At 43.1% G+C, this 18154-nt stretch overlaps 1 protein-coding gene and 1 pseudogene across 2 annotated transcripts in view; one reads left to right on the forward strand and one right to left on the reverse strand.

Annotated features, from left to right (window-relative positions):
* LOC311132593 (B-cell scaffold protein with ankyrin repeats-like) overlaps nucleotides 1-14944 on the reverse strand; it is a 41219-nt pseudogene extending 26275 nt beyond the window's left edge. The window contains exons 1-5 of the transcript in view: nucleotides 14935-14944; nucleotides 13913-14285; nucleotides 9881-10032; nucleotides 9504-9642; nucleotides 7190-7332 (exon numbers count right to left, since the gene is read on the reverse strand). The product of the transcript in view is annotated as a B-cell scaffold protein with ankyrin repeats-like (transcript). The remainder of the gene's footprint in view (nucleotides 1-7189; nucleotides 7333-9503; nucleotides 9643-9880; nucleotides 10033-13912; nucleotides 14286-14934) is intronic.
* Nucleotides 14945-17025: 2081 nt separating this feature from the next.
* The window catches only part of LOC311131999 (protein phosphatase 3 catalytic subunit alpha), a 143124-nt gene continuing 141995 nt past the window's right edge, over nucleotides 17026-18154 (forward strand). The window contains exon 1 of the mRNA XM_084165162.1: nucleotides 17026-17182. Within this exon, the coding sequence (XP_084021288.1) occupies nucleotides 17122-17182 (61 nt within the window). The 5' untranslated portion in view covers nucleotides 17026-17121. The remainder of the gene's footprint in view (nucleotides 17183-18154) is intronic.

Genomic DNA, 18154 nt, shown 5'->3' on the forward strand with positions numbered 1-18154 from the left:
CAGAATCTACTAGGCAGTTCAAGCCCCCTTGGGTGTTGCCATAGATTTACATCAGAAGTGCCCATCCAAGAAGGCTCAAGGCCATTGGCCACAGATAAAATTAAGTCAAATCATGTTATACTGTATCTACCATAGCTTTGATTGGACTGATCAGGTCAACATCATACTTTCAAAATCTTAGCTAGCAAGCTAGACAAGCAGTCATTATCATGAATCATGTCAACAATCTACTGGCAAATCCTTTTCAATCCTTGTCATATGAAGAGAATTTACAGATCAAACATATCGGAGCTCATTGGCCATTGGACATAAACATTACACAAGCCGGAAATTGCAAATTCAACAATGAGTGGTTTGGAAGGAATCAATGGCTAATTGCAAACGTCGCAAAGCAATCAATATTTTGCTTCCCCTGCCTACTATTTGGTGGAGAGGGTGTGTGGTCCAAGTGTGGGTTTAAGGATTTAAAAACGTCTGTTTGAAAGGGTATCTCCATAATCAACACCATGGGCCAGAAAAGGTTGAATACATTGGCCATGCTGTCAATCCAGCATGACTTCTGCCATGTTCAAAACAACTGGAAACTCAGATAAGCTTGGCACATCTAGCCACTGGGATTTTTTCCCATTCTTCAAGGCAAAACTGCTCCAGCTCCTTCAGGTTGGATGGGTTCCACTGGTGTACAGCAATCTTTAAGTCATACCACAGATTCTCAATTGGATTGAGGTCTGGGCTTTGACTAGGCCATTCCAAGACATTTAAATGTTTCCCCTTAAACCACTTGAGTGTTGCTTTAGCAGTATGCTTAGGGTCATTTGTCCTGCTGGAAGGTGAACCTCCTTCCCAGTCTCAAATCTCTGGAAGACTGAAACAGGTTTCCCTCAAGAATTTCCCTGTATTTAGCGCCATCCATCATTCCTTCAATTCTGACCAATTTCCCAGTCCCTGCCGATGAGAAACATCCCCACAGCATGATGCTGCCACCACCATGCTTCACTGTGGGGATGGTGTTCTCGGGGTGATGAGAGGTGTTGGGTTTGCGCTAGACATAGCGTTTTCCTTGATGGCCAAAAAGCTCAATTTTAGTCTCATCTGACCAGAGTACCTTCTTCCATATGTTTGGGGAGTCTCCCACATGCCTTTTGGTGAACACCGAACGTGTTTGCTTATTTTTTTCTTGAAGCAATGGCTTTTTTCTGCCCACTCTTTGTAAAGCCCAGCTCTGTGGAGTGTACGGCTTAAAGTGGTCCTATGGATAGATACTCCAATCTCCGCTGTGGAGCTTTGCAGCTCCTTCAGGGTTATCTTTGGTCTCTTTGTTGCCTCTCTGATTAATGGCCTCCTTGCCTGGTCCGTGAGTTTTGGTGGGCGGCCATCTCTTGGCAGGTTTGTGGTGGTGCCATATTCTTTAAATTTTTTAATTATGGATTTAATGGTGCTCCGTGGGATGTTCAATGTTTCGGATATTTTGCTTAGTGGTGTTGCAGACTCTGGGGCCTTTCAGAACAGGTGTATAGCTCAGCAAGGAAGACGCCACTGCTCCAAAACCGCCATAAAAAAGCCAGACTACGGTTTGCAACTGCACATGTGGACAAAGATCGTACTTTTTGGAGAAATGTCCTCTGGTCTGATGAAACAAAAATAGAACTGTTTGGCCATAATGACCATCGTTATGTTTGGAGGAAAAAGGGGGCCGCTTGCAAGCTGAAGAACACCATCCCAACCGTGAAGCACGGGGGTGGCAGCATCATGCTGTGGGGGTGCTTTGCTGCAGGAGGGACTGGTGCACTTCACAAAATAGATGGCATCATGAGGAAGGAAAATTATGTGGATATATTGAAGCAACATCTCAAGACATCAGTCAGGAAGTTAAAGCTTGGTCGCAAATGGGTCTTCCAAATGGACAATGACCCCAAGCATACTTCCAAAGTTGTGGCAAAATGGCTTAAGGACAACAAAATCAAGGTATTGGAGTGGCCATCACAAAGCCCTGACCTCAATCCTATAGAAAATGTGTGGGCAGAACTGAAAAAGCGTGTGCGAGCAAGGAGGCCTACAAACCTGACTCAGTTACACCTGCTCTGTCAGGAGGAATTGGCCAGAATTCACCCAACTTATTGTGGGAAGCTTGTGGAAGGCTACACGAAACGTTTGACCCAAGTTAAACAATTGAAAGGCAATGCTACCAAATACTAATTGAGTGTATGTAAACTTCTGACCCACTGAAATAAATCATTCTCTCTACTATTATTCTGACATTTCACATTCTTAAAATAAAGTGGTGATCCTAACTGACCTAAGACAGGGAATTTTTACTAGGATTAAATGTCAGGAATTGTGAAAAACTGAGTTTAAATGTATTTGGCTAAGGTGTATGTAAACTTCCGACTTCAACTGTATACTGAGATCATGTGACAGATCATGTGACACTTAGATTGCACACAGGTAGACTTGATTTAACTAATTATGTGACTTCTGAAGGTAATCGGTTGCACCAGATCTTATTTAGGGGCTTCATAGCAAAGGGGGTGAATACATATGCACGCACCACTTTACCCTTATTAATTTTTTTGAATTCTTTGAAACAAGTTATTTTTTTCATTACACTTCACCAATTTGGACTATTTTGTGTATGTCCATTACATGAAATCCAAATAAAATCCATTTAAATTACAGGTTGTAATGCAACAAAATATGGCCTTATTTCTATTACAGCATATTGGATGACTCTCATTCATATTCCATTCACCCAGTTCAATGTAACAGCGATAGGTTTAGGCTACTACATGATACTCACATTTTCCCTATACCCATCATGAGGTTGCTACAACCTAGCCTATGAATGAAAGTTTACAACTCTTGCCTGCATCTATCTAGCTGATATAGTGTAATCATTAGTCCAACAGTTGCAAACGAGAGTTTCTATTGGACAAATTCAGGTATGTTTATCCCCGTTTTGTTCCGTTTGCTTCAGTTTAAGAAACTTTATTCAACAGAATCAGTGGAATGAATACAGAGTTCACTCTCATAACAGCCGCGTTGTATTCCTCTCTTCCCTTCGCTTGTGGACTTCAATGCACAACAAATCAGCTGTATGTGACCAGGCGAGAAAACCCTTTCAAGCCAAACCGCTACACACAGCCTACATCATTGTCACCATATTAGCTAAAGTAACGTCATAGTCAGCATAGCTAATAGAACTAACACATTAGTAAACCCGCTACAATCATGCAGTAACGTTAGTGTGCAGTCAGTAAGCAGTTACACCGGCGGGCCCCGTGGCAATAAATTAGTAATACCAAAAGCTTACCTTGACTTGGAAGAGTTCCAGTGTTGTGTTGGATAGTCATAGCCAGCTAGCTAACATAGCATCCCTCTGTTTGAGCAGGGTGTTTCAGTAAGCTAAACTAGCTAGCTGCATTTGCTAGCTAAGTAAGTGAAACTGAAAAAAAAGACAATCTCTTTCTCTCTTGAATTTATTCAAAACTGTTCAACTATTGTCTTCCTCTCTCTTTGAGTCAACTGTTCACCACATGTTATGCACTGCAGTGCTAGCTAGCTGTAGCTTATGCTTTCAGTACTAGATAAATTATCTGATCCTTCGATTGGGTGGACAACATGTCAGTTCATGCTGCAAGAGCTCTGATAGGCTGGAGGACATCCTCCGAAAGTTGTCATAATTACTGTGTAAGTCTATGGAAGGTGGTGAGAACCATCAGCCTCCTAGGTTTTGTATTGAAGTCAATCTACCTATAGGACAGAAGCTAGCTGTCCTCCGGCTACACCATGGTGCTACACTACAGAGTGCTGTTGTTGTCATGGTCTGAGAGTCCTTTAGGTGCCTTTTGGCAACCTCCAAGTGGGCGGTCATGTGCCTTTTACTGAGGAGTGGCTTCCGTCTGGCCACTCTACCATAAAGGCCTGATTGGTGGAGTGCTGCAGAGATGGTTGTCCTTCTGGAAGGTTCTCCCATCTCCACAGAGGAACTCTGGAGCTCTGTCAGAGTGACCATCGGGTTCTTGGTCACCTCCCTGACCAAGGCCCTTCTCCCCCGATTGCTCAGTTTGGCCGGGTGGCTAGCTCTAGGAAGAGTCTTGGTGGTTCCAAACTTCTTCCAATTAAGAATGATGGAGGCCACAGTGTTCTTGGGGACCTTCAATGCTGCAGAAATGGTTTGGTACCCTTCCCCAGATCTGTGCCTTGACACAATCCTGTCTCGGAGCGCTATGGACAATTCCTTCGACCTCATGGCTTGTTTTTTGCTCTGACATGCACTGTCAACTGTGGGACCTTATATAGACAGGTGTGTGCCCAAATCATGTCCAATCAATTGAATTTACCACAGGTGGATTCCAATCTCAAATTGTAGAAACATCAAGGATTATCAATGGAAATAGGATGCACCTGAGCTCAATTTCGAGTCTCATAGCAAATGGTTTTTATTTTTAATGAATTTGCAAACAATTCTAAAACCCTGTTTTCGCTTTGCCATTATGGGGTATTGTGTTTAGATTGATGAGGAAATAAATTGATTTAATCCATTTTAGAATAAGGCTATAACGTAACAAAATGTGGAAAAAGCAAGGGGTCTGAATACTTTCCGAATGCACTGTATCAGTGTTAAGGATTCACTCCCTGGTAGTGAAAGGAAAGCTCTGCTGTCGGGACAGCTTGATGTAGGCCTTAACAGTTTGTGGGCACCGTTTGTCACCGTTAAAGAGCAATTAATGTATTGTTTAGTATTGTGTAGTGGCTTTGCTGGCATGCATCTAAAAAAAATTGGTTGAGTTCGCCCCACCAAGATTTACATGCTAAAATCGGCACTGCTCAATTCATAATTTGCTCACACTTACATTTATACTGACTCTACATATACGCACTCACATACAATCATATACGCTGCTGCTACTCTATCATACAGTGGGGAGAAGAAGTATTTGATACACTGCCGATTTTGCAGGTTTTCCTACTTACAAAGCATGTAGAGGTCTGTAATTTTGATTATATGTACACTTCAACTGTGAGAGACGGAATCTAAAACAAAAATCCAGAAAATCACATTGTATGATTTTTAAGTAATTAATTTGCATTTTATTGCATGACATAAGTATTTGATCACCTACCAACCAGTAAGAATTCCGGCTCTCACAGACCTGTTAGTTTTGATTTAAGAAGCCCTCCTGTTCGCCACTCATTACCTGTATTAACTGCCCCTGTTTGAACTTGTTACCTGTATAAAAGACACCTGTCCACACACTCAATCAAACATACTCCAACCTCTCCACAATGGCCAAGACCAGAGAGCTGTGTAAGGACATCAGGGATAAAATTGTAGACCTGCACAAGGCTGGGATGGGCTACAGGACAATAGGCAAGCAGCTTGGTGAGAAGGCAACAACTGTTGGCGCAATTATTAGAAAATGGAAGAAGTTCAAGATGACGGTCAATCACCCTCGGTCTGGGGCTCCATGCAAGATCTCACCTCGTGGGGCATCAATGATCATGAGGAAGGTGAGGGATCAGCCCAGAACTACACGGCAGGACCTGGTCAATGACCTGAAGAGAGCTGGGACCACAGTCTCAAAGAAAACCATTAGTAACACACTACGCCGTCATGGATTAAAATCCTGCAGCGCACGCAAGGTCCCCCTGCTCAAGCCAGCGCATGTCCAGGCCCGTCTGAAGTTTGCCAATGACCATCTGGATGATCCAGAGGAGGAATGGGAGAAGGTCATGTGGTCTGATGAGACAAAAATAGAGCTTTTTGGTCTAAACTCCATTCGCCGTGTTTGGAGGAAGAAGAAGGATGAGTACAACCCCAAGAACACCATCCCAACCGTGAAGCATGGAGGTGGAAACATCATTCTTTGGGGATGCTTTTCTGCAAAGGGGACAGGACGACTGCACCGTAATGAGGGGAGGATGGATGGGGCCATGTATCGCGAGATCTTGGCCAACAACCTCCTTCCCTCAGTAAGAGCATTGAAGATGGGTCGTGGCTGGGTCTTCCAGCATGACAACGACCCGAAACACACAGCCAGGGAAACTAAGGAGTGGCTCCGTAAGAAGCATCTCAAGGTCCTGGAGTGGCCTAGCCAGTCTCCAGACCTGAACCCAATAGAAAATCTTTGGAGGGAGCTGAAAGTCCGTATTGCCCAGCGACAGCCCCGAAACCTGAAGGATCTGGAGAAGGTCTGTATGGAGGAGTGGGCCAAAATCCCTGCTGCAGTGTGTGCAAACCTGGTCAAGACCTACAGGAAACATATGATCTCTGTAATTGTAAACAAAGGTTTCTGTACCAAATATTAAGTTCTGCTTTTCTGATGTATCAAATACTTATGTCATGCAATAAAATGCAAATTAATTACTTAAAAATCATACAATGTGATTTTCTGGATTTTTGTTTTAGATTCCATCTCTCACAGTTGAAGTGTACCTATGATAAAAATTACAGACCTCTACATGCTTTGTAAGTAGGAAAACCTGCAAAATCGGCAGTGTATCAAATACTTGTTCTCCCCACTGTATATCCTGATGCCTAGTCACCTTACCCCATACATACCTACCTCTATCACTCCAGTGTCCCTGCACATTGTAAATATGGAACTGGAACTGACCCTGTATATAGTATTCTTACTTACTTTCTTGTATTCTTCTAATTTCTCGTGCGTTTTTGTTTTAATAATAATAATAATTTTAACTTATGTTATTTTTTGTACTACAAGAAAGACATGTCACTGTACTTGTGCGTGTGACATTAAAACTAGAAACTCCATGACTTCAGTCATGAAACAACAAATGACCAGGAGTAATTGTGTTTAGACAGGCAGCCCAATTCTGACATTTCTTCCACTAATTGGTCTTTTGACCAATCACATCAGATATTTTCACAGCAGATCTTTTCCAGAGCTGATCTGATTGGTCAAAAGACCAATTAGTGAAAACAATATCAGAATTGGGCTGCTTGTCTAAATGCAGCCATAGTGTGCACTTGAGTACATTTATATTTGAGTAATTTGTACTCCTCCCCACACATTTAAAAGCATTGTATTGGTATAAGCATGCACTTGTATTGGTATAAGCATGCCTCTGTGCAAATGGCCTTCGTTGTAGACCAATAAACGGAATGATCCTACATCTTCCTTGTGAGAGCTTCTAAGTTTTCTGAGCTGCTATTGCCTGGGCATTCCTGGCACATGACATCCACAGGGTTTGCCACCCTGGTCAGGAGGCGAGAGATCTCCTCCATGGTGCTGTAGAACTGCAGATGGGCCTTCCCCGTCACCACCCCACAACAATACGGTGTTACACCCACACTTCCTGCTGGGAAGTCTACAACAGAAAGACAAATAATATCAACATGTCTCATAAGCATTGGGCATCATAAACCAACTCATTGAGTATCATACAACTACAGTGCACAGAGTGCATTTGTAGAGGAAACCATATTTTTGGGGGAAACATACACTTGGTCTCTTCCTGGTTGTTACAGTAGCTATCTGTAGTGGAGCGTAGGTTTGACAGTCAGAGGGGGAAAGTTTGTTTTGGGGATAATAGCCACAAATACCATTGAAATGGAAAAAGTGTTTTCGCAAATAGTTTGCTACATGTTTGTATCAATATTCAATCAAAGAGTCGTGGGGAAACGAAGCGAACTAAACACCATGAGTGATTCAAAATGGGAGTTTGACAGCGCTTCTTTTAATGTCTCATTTCCCTAATCTCACCATTCCATTCATTCTGTTTATGACATGACCCAGTATGTAAAATCATGGATAGACTTCCTTAGTAGTACACTATAACGACCCTCCACTAACATTTACATTTAAGTCATTTAGCAGACGCTCTTATCCAGAGCGACTTACAGGAGCAATTAGGGTTAAGTGCCTTACTCAAGGGCACATTTACGTCATTTAGCAGACGCTCTAGTCCAGAGCGACTCACAAATTGATGCATTCACCCTATAGCCAGTGGGATAACCACTTTACAAATTTTTTTTGGGGGGGGGTGGGGTAGAAGGATTACTTTATCCTATCCCAGGTATTCCTTAAAGAGGTGGGGTTTCAAATGTCTCCGGAAGGTGGTGAGTGACTCCGCTGTGGGGGGGGGGGGGGGGGGGGGGGGGTAGAAGGATTACTTTATCCTATCCCAGGTATTCCTTAAAGAGGTGGGGTTTCAAATGTCTCCGGAAGGTGGTGAGCGACTCCGCTGTGTGTGTGGGGGGGGGGGGTAGAAGGATTGCTTTATCCTATCCCAGGTATTCCTTAAAGAGGTGGGGTTTCAAATGTCTCCGGAAGGTGGTGAGTGACTCCGCTGTCCTGGCGTCGTGAGGGAGCTTGTTCCACCATTGGGGTGCCAGAGCAGCGAACAGTTTTGACTGGGCTGAGCGGGAACTATGCTTCCGCAGAGGAAGGGGAGCCAGCAGGCCAGAGGTGGATGAACGCAATGCCCTCGTTTGGGTGTAGGGACTGATCAGAGCCCGAAGGTACAGAGGTGCCGTTCCCCTCGCTGCTCCAAAGGCAAGCACCATGGTCTTGTAACGGATGCGAGCTTCAACTGGAAGCCAGTGGAGTGTGCGGAGGAGGGGGGTGACGTGAGAGAACTTGGGAAGGTTGAACACCAGACGGGCTGCGGCATTCTGGATGAGTTGTAGGGGTTTAATGGCACATGCAGGGAGGCCAGCCAACAGCGAGTTGCAGTAATCCAGACGGGAGATGACAAGTGCCTGGATTAGGACCTGTGCCGCTTCCTGTGTGAGGCAGGGTCGTACTCTCCGAATGTTGTAGAGCATGAACCTGCAGGAGCGGGTCACCGCCTTGATGTTAGCGGAGAACGACAGGGTGTTGTCCAGGGTCACGCCAAGGCTCTTCGCACTCTGGGAGGACGACACAACGGAGTTGTCAACCGTGATGGCGAGATCATGGAACGGGCAGTCCTTCCCCGGGAGGAAGAGCAGCTCCGTCTTGCCAGGGTTCAGCTTGAGGTGGTGATCCGTCATCCATACTGATATGTCTGCCAGACATGCAGAGATGCGATTCGCCACCTGGTTATCAGAAGGGGGAAAGGAGAAGATTAGTTGTGTATCGTCAGCGTAGCAATGATAGGAGAGGCCGTGTGAGGATATGACAGAGCCAAGTGACTTGGTGTATAGGGAGAAAAGGAGAGGGCCTAGAACTGAGCCCTGGGGGACACCAGTGGTGAGAGCACGTGGTGCGGAGACAGCTTCTCGCCACGCCACTTGGTAGGAGCGACCGGTCAGGTAGGACGCAATCCAGGAGTGAGCCGCGCCGGGAGTGCGGCTCACTCCTGGAGCCTCTGGCGAAGAGGAGTGCGCCTCACACTAAGGAGTGCGCCTCACACTAAGAGCCTCTGGCGAAAAGTAGTGCACTATAATGGGTATAGGGTGCGATTTTAGAAACCATGGTGTTTTGTTATGTGCCCTGTGTCAAAGTCAATAAACATCGCTCTACAATAAGCAACGATGCCATCGAATTTTCACTCACCTGCTGTGTTCACACAGAGGATGTGTTCGTTCAAGTGGACAGGTTTCACCCTCACCCTCCGTTTACTCCCTCTGAACTCAACCTCAGCATCTTTACTGGCCACAGTGTCTTTTAAAATAATGAACACCTCACCTGGAGTCTACAGGAAGGAAGGAACTCAAGACAAATTTACAATAAAAAAGTACATTGGGTGACATTCTGACAAGCAGTGCTATTAAAATGTAAAAAACTGTAAAAACTCAAAACCAATTTGTAACGGGAAAGCATTTTTCAACTATATTGTTTGCTAAAAAAATATTGTTACAGTACATTCTGACTGGGTATGTCATGGCACTGAATGCTTTGATGTGGCCTCCTGATGTGTGTTGATGCCTCACCCCACAGGGAACTCTGGAGGGGACCACCAGCATGTTGTTGGGCTTGGCACTCGAGGTTCCAGTCGACTGCCTGCTCTCCAACTTTAGGTTTAGGTCCGGTCCGGTCAACTTCCCAGGCATATCACTGATGTTACCTGCTGCAGCCTGGTGCCCTGTGGAAGAGTCATGCCCAAATTACATACTTAGTGTTTCCCCTACCACTGTATTAACAATTTTGGTGCTAGAGGGGCTGGGTGTTACTTTGGGCCTTTGTGTCTCACCTGGAAAATAGTCTTGACTCAAGCGTTTCACTTTTGTCTGGTAATTGGTGAGATTCAAATATCCCAAGTAATAGTGAACATCTAAATTTCTGTTCTAAAAATCTACATTTCTGAGTAGTTTACAGTAGTTTACAAAGATTAGCCAGTACTGCTACCGAACTGGCTGTGCGGGTCACAGCATGAGGAGACTAAGTAGGGTACATTTGGATTTGAATAAGGAGAGATAATGGCCGCTGATGACAAAAGAGGAAAGGGAGACAATTTACATGAGCTATGCCACCTACACACACTAGCAGAGAAACATACCTTTTGGAACTCCCATCCATTTTAGATCACGTAACCAGAAGCGCCCTCTTTGGCCTCATGGGTGGAATGATATTCATATTTTCCCTAATTAATAAATAAATATATATATATATACATTATTTTTTTTCAACTGACGAAAATCTGGTGTTTCTATGTCAAACAGTTTTGTTATATTTCAGTCTTCTGTGATGTATATAAAGTGCAATATTGGGATGTAAACTCAAAATTGAATACATTTCAACTCTATATATATTTATTTTTTTTCACCTTTATTTAACCAGGTAAACCAGTTGAGAACAAGTTCTCATTTACAACTGCGACCTGGCCAAGATAAAGCAAAGCAGTGCGATAAAAACAACAACACATATCTGACATGTCTTCTTTTTTAAGCCCATAACCATTTGTGTAAGGTGTATACTTTTGTTTCCAGGTAGATTTAAGACTACCAAGAATCACTCTGTGTGGCCTTAATTTTGCCCACTGCAGTAAAAGGTTTTAATAAAAGTATATGGCTGGCAGCAGATGGCTTCGAATTTCTCAGAAAACTAACTGGGTAGCAGAGAGTAGAGTGTGACTCAGGAAATAATTACTGTCAAATTCCTCAGAATACGTAGAGTTCTCATGGAAACCGAGGTCAAAGTGAACACCTAGCTACTGTCCGACTGTTGCAGCACTTAACTAGAGTCAGGGACATTGTGTTCCTACACTTTATGTCCAGGGCCAGACTACCACAACTGGGGCCCCGGGGCACCTACCTCCAGTGGGCCCCTGTACAGCTAACTTTATGCAATTCTTCCTGCTAATTTTGCCACGGTGCAGAGAAATTAGCACTTTTATAGCAAATCTCATGCAATTTTACACATTTTGCCATGAGGCGAGATATTTTATTTTACTGATTTAAAGCCTATTTTCTGCATTCTACACATTTTGCCATAGGGCAGACAGAAAAAGGTTGCAGTGTAAAAGCACATTTTCCAGCAATTCTACACATTTATGACGTGTTCACATGCCATCTGGGGGGGGGGGGGGGGGGGGGGCAACCTCCAGGGGGCCCCCAACCGACATGTTCATATGCGATCTGGGGGGGCCCTGCCCTGCGTGCCTGTTACGTAATCCGGCCCCGTTTGTGTCTGACCTCCCATTTTTTGCTACTCTACTAGCTTTCATCTTCAGTGTTGACTTGAGCTACAGGTATGTGCGGTTTGTCTTAAATGATTTGACAATGCCTAGTTGTATGGAAATTGCTGTGCAGACGTCTCCACTGAGGCAGGAGATAACTTGTGCAGCAAGTCAACTAATTCGTTTCTGAGGCAATTACTTGAAAAATAATACAATTCAACATAGACGTAGGTAGCCACAACTTTTCACCTTGCCGGTGTGACTGGAAACCAGCAAGTTCACTAATAGGCAATGACTCATAAAATGCTTATCCATTTGGATTATTTCAATTATTACGTTCAAGAACTGACTTTTGCATTCACTTCTATAACATGATTGTGTGTGGGATTTATTGTGATCATTGTGCATTCAACAATTCCAACCATGTATCCAAAACACCCACCATAATAATGAATGATAGAATACTATTATTCATTCCTGAGGCAACAAGTGGGAGGTTGGGGTCAGGGCAAAAGTTTGATTTAATGTAGGCTATAGATACAGCGCATTCAGAAAGTATTCAGACCGCTTCCCTTTTTCCACATTGTTACATTACAGCCTTACTCTAAAATAGATTTTGAAAAAAGAATCCTCAATCTACACACAATACCCCATAATGAAAAAAAGCAAAAAAAGTTTTATAAATGTTGCACATTTATAACAAATAAAACAGAAATACCATATTTACATAAGTATTCAGAACCTTTGCTATGAGACTCGAAATTGAGCTCAGGTGCATCCTGTTTCCATTGATCATCCTTGAGATGTTTTTACAACTTGATTAGAGTCCACCAGTGGTAAATTCAATTGATTGGACATGATTTGGAAAGGCACACACCTGTCTATATAAGGTCCCACAGTTGACAATACATGTCAGAGCAAATACCAAGCCATGAGGTCGAAGGAATTGTCCGTAGAGCTCCAAGACAGGATTGTGTCAGGGCACAGATCTGGGGAAGTGTACCAAAAAATGTCTGCAGCATTGAAGGTCCCAAAGAAAACAGTGGCCTCAATCATTCTTAAATGGAAGAAGTTTGGAACCACCAAGACTCTTCCTAGAGCTGGCCGCCCGGCCAAACTGAGTAATCGGGGGAGAAGGGCCTTGGTGAGGGAGGTGACCAAGAACCCAATGGTCACTCTGACAGAGCTCCAGAGTTCCTTCCAGAATGACAACCATCTCTGCAGCACTCCACCAATCAGGCCTTTATGGTAGAGTGGCCAGATGGAAGCCACTCCTCAGTAGAAGGCACATGAAAGCCCGCTTGGAGTTTGCCAAAATGCACCTAAAGGACTTTCAAACCATGAGAAACAAGATTCTCTGGTCTGTTAAAACCAAGATTGAACTCTTTGTCCTGATTGCCAAGCGTCACGTCTGGACCCATCCCTATGGTGAAGCATGGTGGTGGCAGCATCATACTGTGGGGACGTTTTTCAGCGGCAGGGACTGGGAGACTAGTCAGGATCGAGGGAAAGATGAATGGAGCAAAATACAGAGAGATCCTTGATGAAAACCTGCTCCAGAGCTCTCAGGACCTCAGACTGGGGTGAAGGTTCACCTTCCAACAGGACAACGACCCTAAGCACACGGCCAAGACAATGCAGGAGTGGCTTCGGGACAAGTCTCTGAATGTCCTTGAGTGGCCCAGCCAAAGCCCGGACTGGAACCCGATCAAACATCTCTGGAGACCTGAAAATAGCTGTGCAGCAATGCTCCCCATCCAACCTGACAGATGTTGAGAGGATCTGCAGAGAAGAATGGGAGAAACTCCCCAAATACAGGTGTGCCAAGCTTGTAGTATCATACCAAAGAAGACTCAAGGCTGTAATCGCTGCCAAAGGTGCTTCAACAAAGTACTGAGTAAAGGGTCTGAATACTTATGTAAATGTGATATTTCCGTTTTTTATTTTAATATATTAGTAAAATGTTCTAAAAACCTGTTTTTGCTTTGTCATTATGGGGTATTGTGTGTAGATTGATGAGGTGGAAAAAAACAATTTAATCAATTTTAGAATAAGGCTGTAACGTAACAAAATGTGGGAAAAAGTCAAGGTGTCGATACATTCCGGATGCACTGTATATTTAATGTAAGCTATAGATATATAGATTTAATGTAGGCTATACATACATAAATACATTAAATCTAACTTTTGCCCTTACACCAATCTACCACTTGTTGCCTCAGGAATGAATAAAAGTATTATATCATTCATTATTGAATAACCATTAAAAATAATAATAGAGAGCGGACCCTCTACACTGCACCCAACCTCCCATAATACCCATCTCTGACCTCCCCTTCCCCCATACTTCTCTGCATGATGTCAGTCACGGCCGACAGGTAGTCGTGGGCGTCTTGCTCACTGGATATCTGCAGACACTCGTCCCCCTTGAGGGGCGCCACCTCCAGGAGGGGTGCCAGGCTGTCCACCCCACATAGGAGCTCCCCCACGTGGGCCGCAGGGTTCAGCACGCGGGCACAGGCCCTCCAGCATGCCCCTGGATAGGATCAACAGCTTGACCTTGTACCGGCCCAGTCGGGGGAAGTCCTGCCGCCGGCTGGTCACTGTGGCGATGTCATAACAACGGATCCCTCCCTCCCGGATGGGCCCAGTGAAGATAGAGCGCAGGTATACAGCCCATTGCTCTGCCTCCGCCTCATAGATGATGAGCAGGTCCACGGCTACAAGAGGATGGTGGAAATAGGGAGATTGTCACAGGCGCAATGCCACTAATATAAGTAAAGCCTCATATTGCAAGTCAAACCAATATGTAATATGTTGTAAATGTGTTTTTTCCTATGTTCAAATCAGTCTCTCTATGAAAAACAAACTTTACAGAGCTCCAGCTCCCTTGATATATGCAAGTTACTTGACAAGATTTTGCTGCTAAATAGTATGATAAAAATATTACTAAAACACATTTCGTATTAAACTAATCAGGTAAGTAGGACAGTCATGAGATCGTTGAATTGATTTACCATCTAGTTAGTAGATTGACTAAGGTATTGCAAACTTATAGTAATCTTTCCACAAATTTGATATGAACTTTGGTATGGTTGTAAATACTTTGATTGAAGTTCTTAGTTACTTTTCACTTGGTTTTTACACGGTCATAAGAGAAGCACAATAATGAAAGTGTAGCAGATTCTTCAACATCATAATGTTAACAATACTGTGCCAGAATTACAGCTGTGAAGTAGCCAATACCAATCTTCCAAAATCAACACAACAATTCCACAAAAAAATGCATTTCATAAAATAACACGGCACTAAACAAGAGACGCAAACGTCAGAATTTCTCAAAAAGTTCAGAAGGTCCAGACTACTCACCTGAACTCATTATTTACATCTGTCTGCGTGAGAGTCTTTGTAACCGCTGTGACAAGGAAAAACAGCTCTCCACACACTGGCTCTATTGATTGCATTGCATTGGTCTGATAACTAGTTAAGGGCAGGGAGCTTCCTGCTTATCAAAATTAGACAGAGATGGGCAGTACATGGTGGCTCCAATTCCAGATGAGTTTAGGGACAAGTGTCTCAGCTTTACCTGATCTACAGAGGAACAGGCATGATCTAAAAAACATAGGACAAAGGCTATACAAACTATACCCTTGATAGCAAACACACAAAATATTAATGTAACATCTATTCCTCATTTACCTTAAGTTCTAGGCCCATTTACAGGGAAACAGCGGCAGAAAAATACAAACAAGCCAGGTTTATTAAAGGCTTCAGGTTTACTTGTTTTAGACAGATTAAATTGGACTCCAAATTATCTCTAAACACATGAAAACAAAACGACATTTTTTGCAGTGGCATACCTTTTTAAACAATAAACAATTTATATTTTCTAACTTAAATAAACAAATACTGATACAGATAAACAGTACACTCAACCATGCCCTAAACAGTTCTTCCCAAACAGACTGCATGGTCCCGTTGGTCTCAAAATGGTTTCCCTCAAAGAAATACAGCAATGGGAAAACACTCTCACCTGCACAGGGCTAAGAGGTGATTTTGTACCATTTTACATGTTCATCACTAATTAGAGTTCCCTGGGAAACACTGACCAAAACTATTGTTCCTACCTTGTCACATTAACATGAATGGGGGGGATTTATCATTTCTATTCCACATAAAGAATACAAACTTTCCTTACAGGGATCCAATGCTGCAACCCTATTGTAATTGGTGGGATTACTATTTTTGTGCCTTTAAAATGGCTACAACTTTAACATGGTAAGACCTGACCGCAAATTGTCCTCTATACACTTGTGGAGATCATTAGATTGGTATAAGCAATTGGTATACACTGTTAAATAGGGCAATAGGACAAAGATAGGGCCTAGGGGTATGTAGGGATAAGATCTGTTTGCTTTATTAAGAGAACATTTGTTTTTTTGTAGTTTGGTCGTTTTTTGGTCGTTTGTTCCGTTTTTGGGAATACAGTTTCCATCCCGCACAGTAGGTGGCGGGATGCACATTAAATTGTGCGATCGTCAATAATAATAAGAAGCAGAGCAGCAGCCTAGGGGTCTATTTGGGATTGAGCCACACAGTCACCAAACTATAGACTGGTTGGGGTTAGTATCCTCTATTTCCTCTATTAGAAAGTCTCTAAATGTCCACATGGTGGTGCTGTAATTACAACCAAATGTAACTGTCTCAACTAGCTTACTTATAAATCCTAAAAGGTCAACTGTCTATCAACTACTTATAACCTTCCCTTTACAACCCCCCCTTATAGTATTCCCAAAGCGGTTGGCTGAATACTTGCATCACCACGAAGCTAGAGAATAGATGTAGGCCTACTTGATTCCACCCACCCAGAGCCATAATATAACTCTGTACCCACCCTGTGTGCCAGGGGAGTGAATTCGAATGCACCTACTCTCTAGCCTCGTGGTGCTCACTCAAAACAGTGAATATTTGGCCATCTAAATTGCATGACATTTTGCATGATGACAACTCTAAACCCTTCGAGAGAGATTGAGTGAAGTTTAGATACTGTCTGAGAAGAAGCAGAAATGGTAGTTGCAGGCCAACGCTACACACACGCGATTGATGTTGCAAGATACAGGAGAGGGAACTGATTTGTTGCAACACACAGTACTGCAAATATAGCCTAATATTCATATTGTTGATACTTACGAATGTCATCTAAATTTAAAAAATGGTAGACATACACAGATTAAAACAAAATTAGGCCGTCAGTAAAGAGGAATAGGTCTCTGGCACCAATTGAAGACCACATATATGGGGGGGCGTATCTTACCAACTGCAGGCTAGGTTGCGCGCACAGCGCTGGGAGAAAGAACTTGATACAGAAATCACACGGACCTACAGTTTAGGGGTGGTGAAATTTGTAACCTTGTTGCAAGTATTTTGGGCGAGTGATAGGAGCAAGTGAGATCACTGCGATCTCCCATTTGGATAGAGTTGAGTTGTTGGGAAAGGACAACATCGGATCTTTTTCACGCACAGTTCAAATATATTTGAATCTATATCATCCTGGAAATGTCCGAAAACAAGCCGAATGATGATCCGAAGTTATCTACGACGGACAGGGTAGTAAAATGTAAGTGTAAAATTAATTGCTGTTGATCATAAACTGTTGTTGCGGTGCTTTTTTGGGGGGGTAATGAAGTCACACTGCTGCCATAGACGAATGTGTCTCCCTCAACACATTCCTGGTCTGATTGCACCCTAATGGTCTGCTCAATTGGAAAACTGGTTATGCAGAAAAAGGGTGTTAGCCGTGAGATATGACACCGGCTAAGCAATCAGGAAAAGTAGGAAGTAAGGGTGCTATTACAAGAGTTGTAGGCATTCAAGGTTTGGGTTAATGTCCATGTCTCGCAACGTGCTTGTTGGATATGGTCCTATTGTTTATCATCTGCACATACAATAATATATATAGATTTTCTATTACCATAAAATATGTTATTTGTAGCCACACACATCTCTTCTGTATTCTATTTTGAAACATAAACGAGCATGTAGGCTATTGCACAACTATTATGCCCTGGTTAAAAGTTAGAAGTCCCCCCCCCCCCCCCTATTTTGGTTGAATTAGGAGCGCATAAATAACAGTGTGACATGGTGTGTTTTATTCTAGTAATAAACATGTCTGTTTTTGTCTAGCCCCATGATACTGTAGGGCTCTAGAACCCTCATGGGGGCTAGGACTATCAGGACTCATTTCCTCTATTCTATTATACATGAAATCACTATTGATTTCAAAAGTTAGGTTTGCCCTTATACTCTGCACACATTGTGTAAATAGTTGCATCAGAATCTTCATTTTACTATAAAGGCGACTGTTGCACATTTTAGCTATCAAAGATACTCCCGTAGTCTCTTGCAATGACATCATATGTTTGGTATGTCATTGCATTTATTTGACACACCAGCTCTCTGTAGTTACTCACTATATTACTATTCTGCATCATGGTCTTTTACACAAGCATCTGTTAAGAACAGTTTTCCTGTTTTTGTGTGTAATTGCTGGTATGTACTCAAACTGCATTCTACTAAACTTGATGCACTG

This window comes from Coregonus lavaretus (genome assembly GCF_964263955.1).
Source record: "Coregonus lavaretus genome assembly, chromosome: 7".
In the NCBI taxonomy this organism is placed as follows: domain Eukaryota; kingdom Metazoa; phylum Chordata; class Actinopteri; order Salmoniformes; family Salmonidae; genus Coregonus; species Coregonus lavaretus.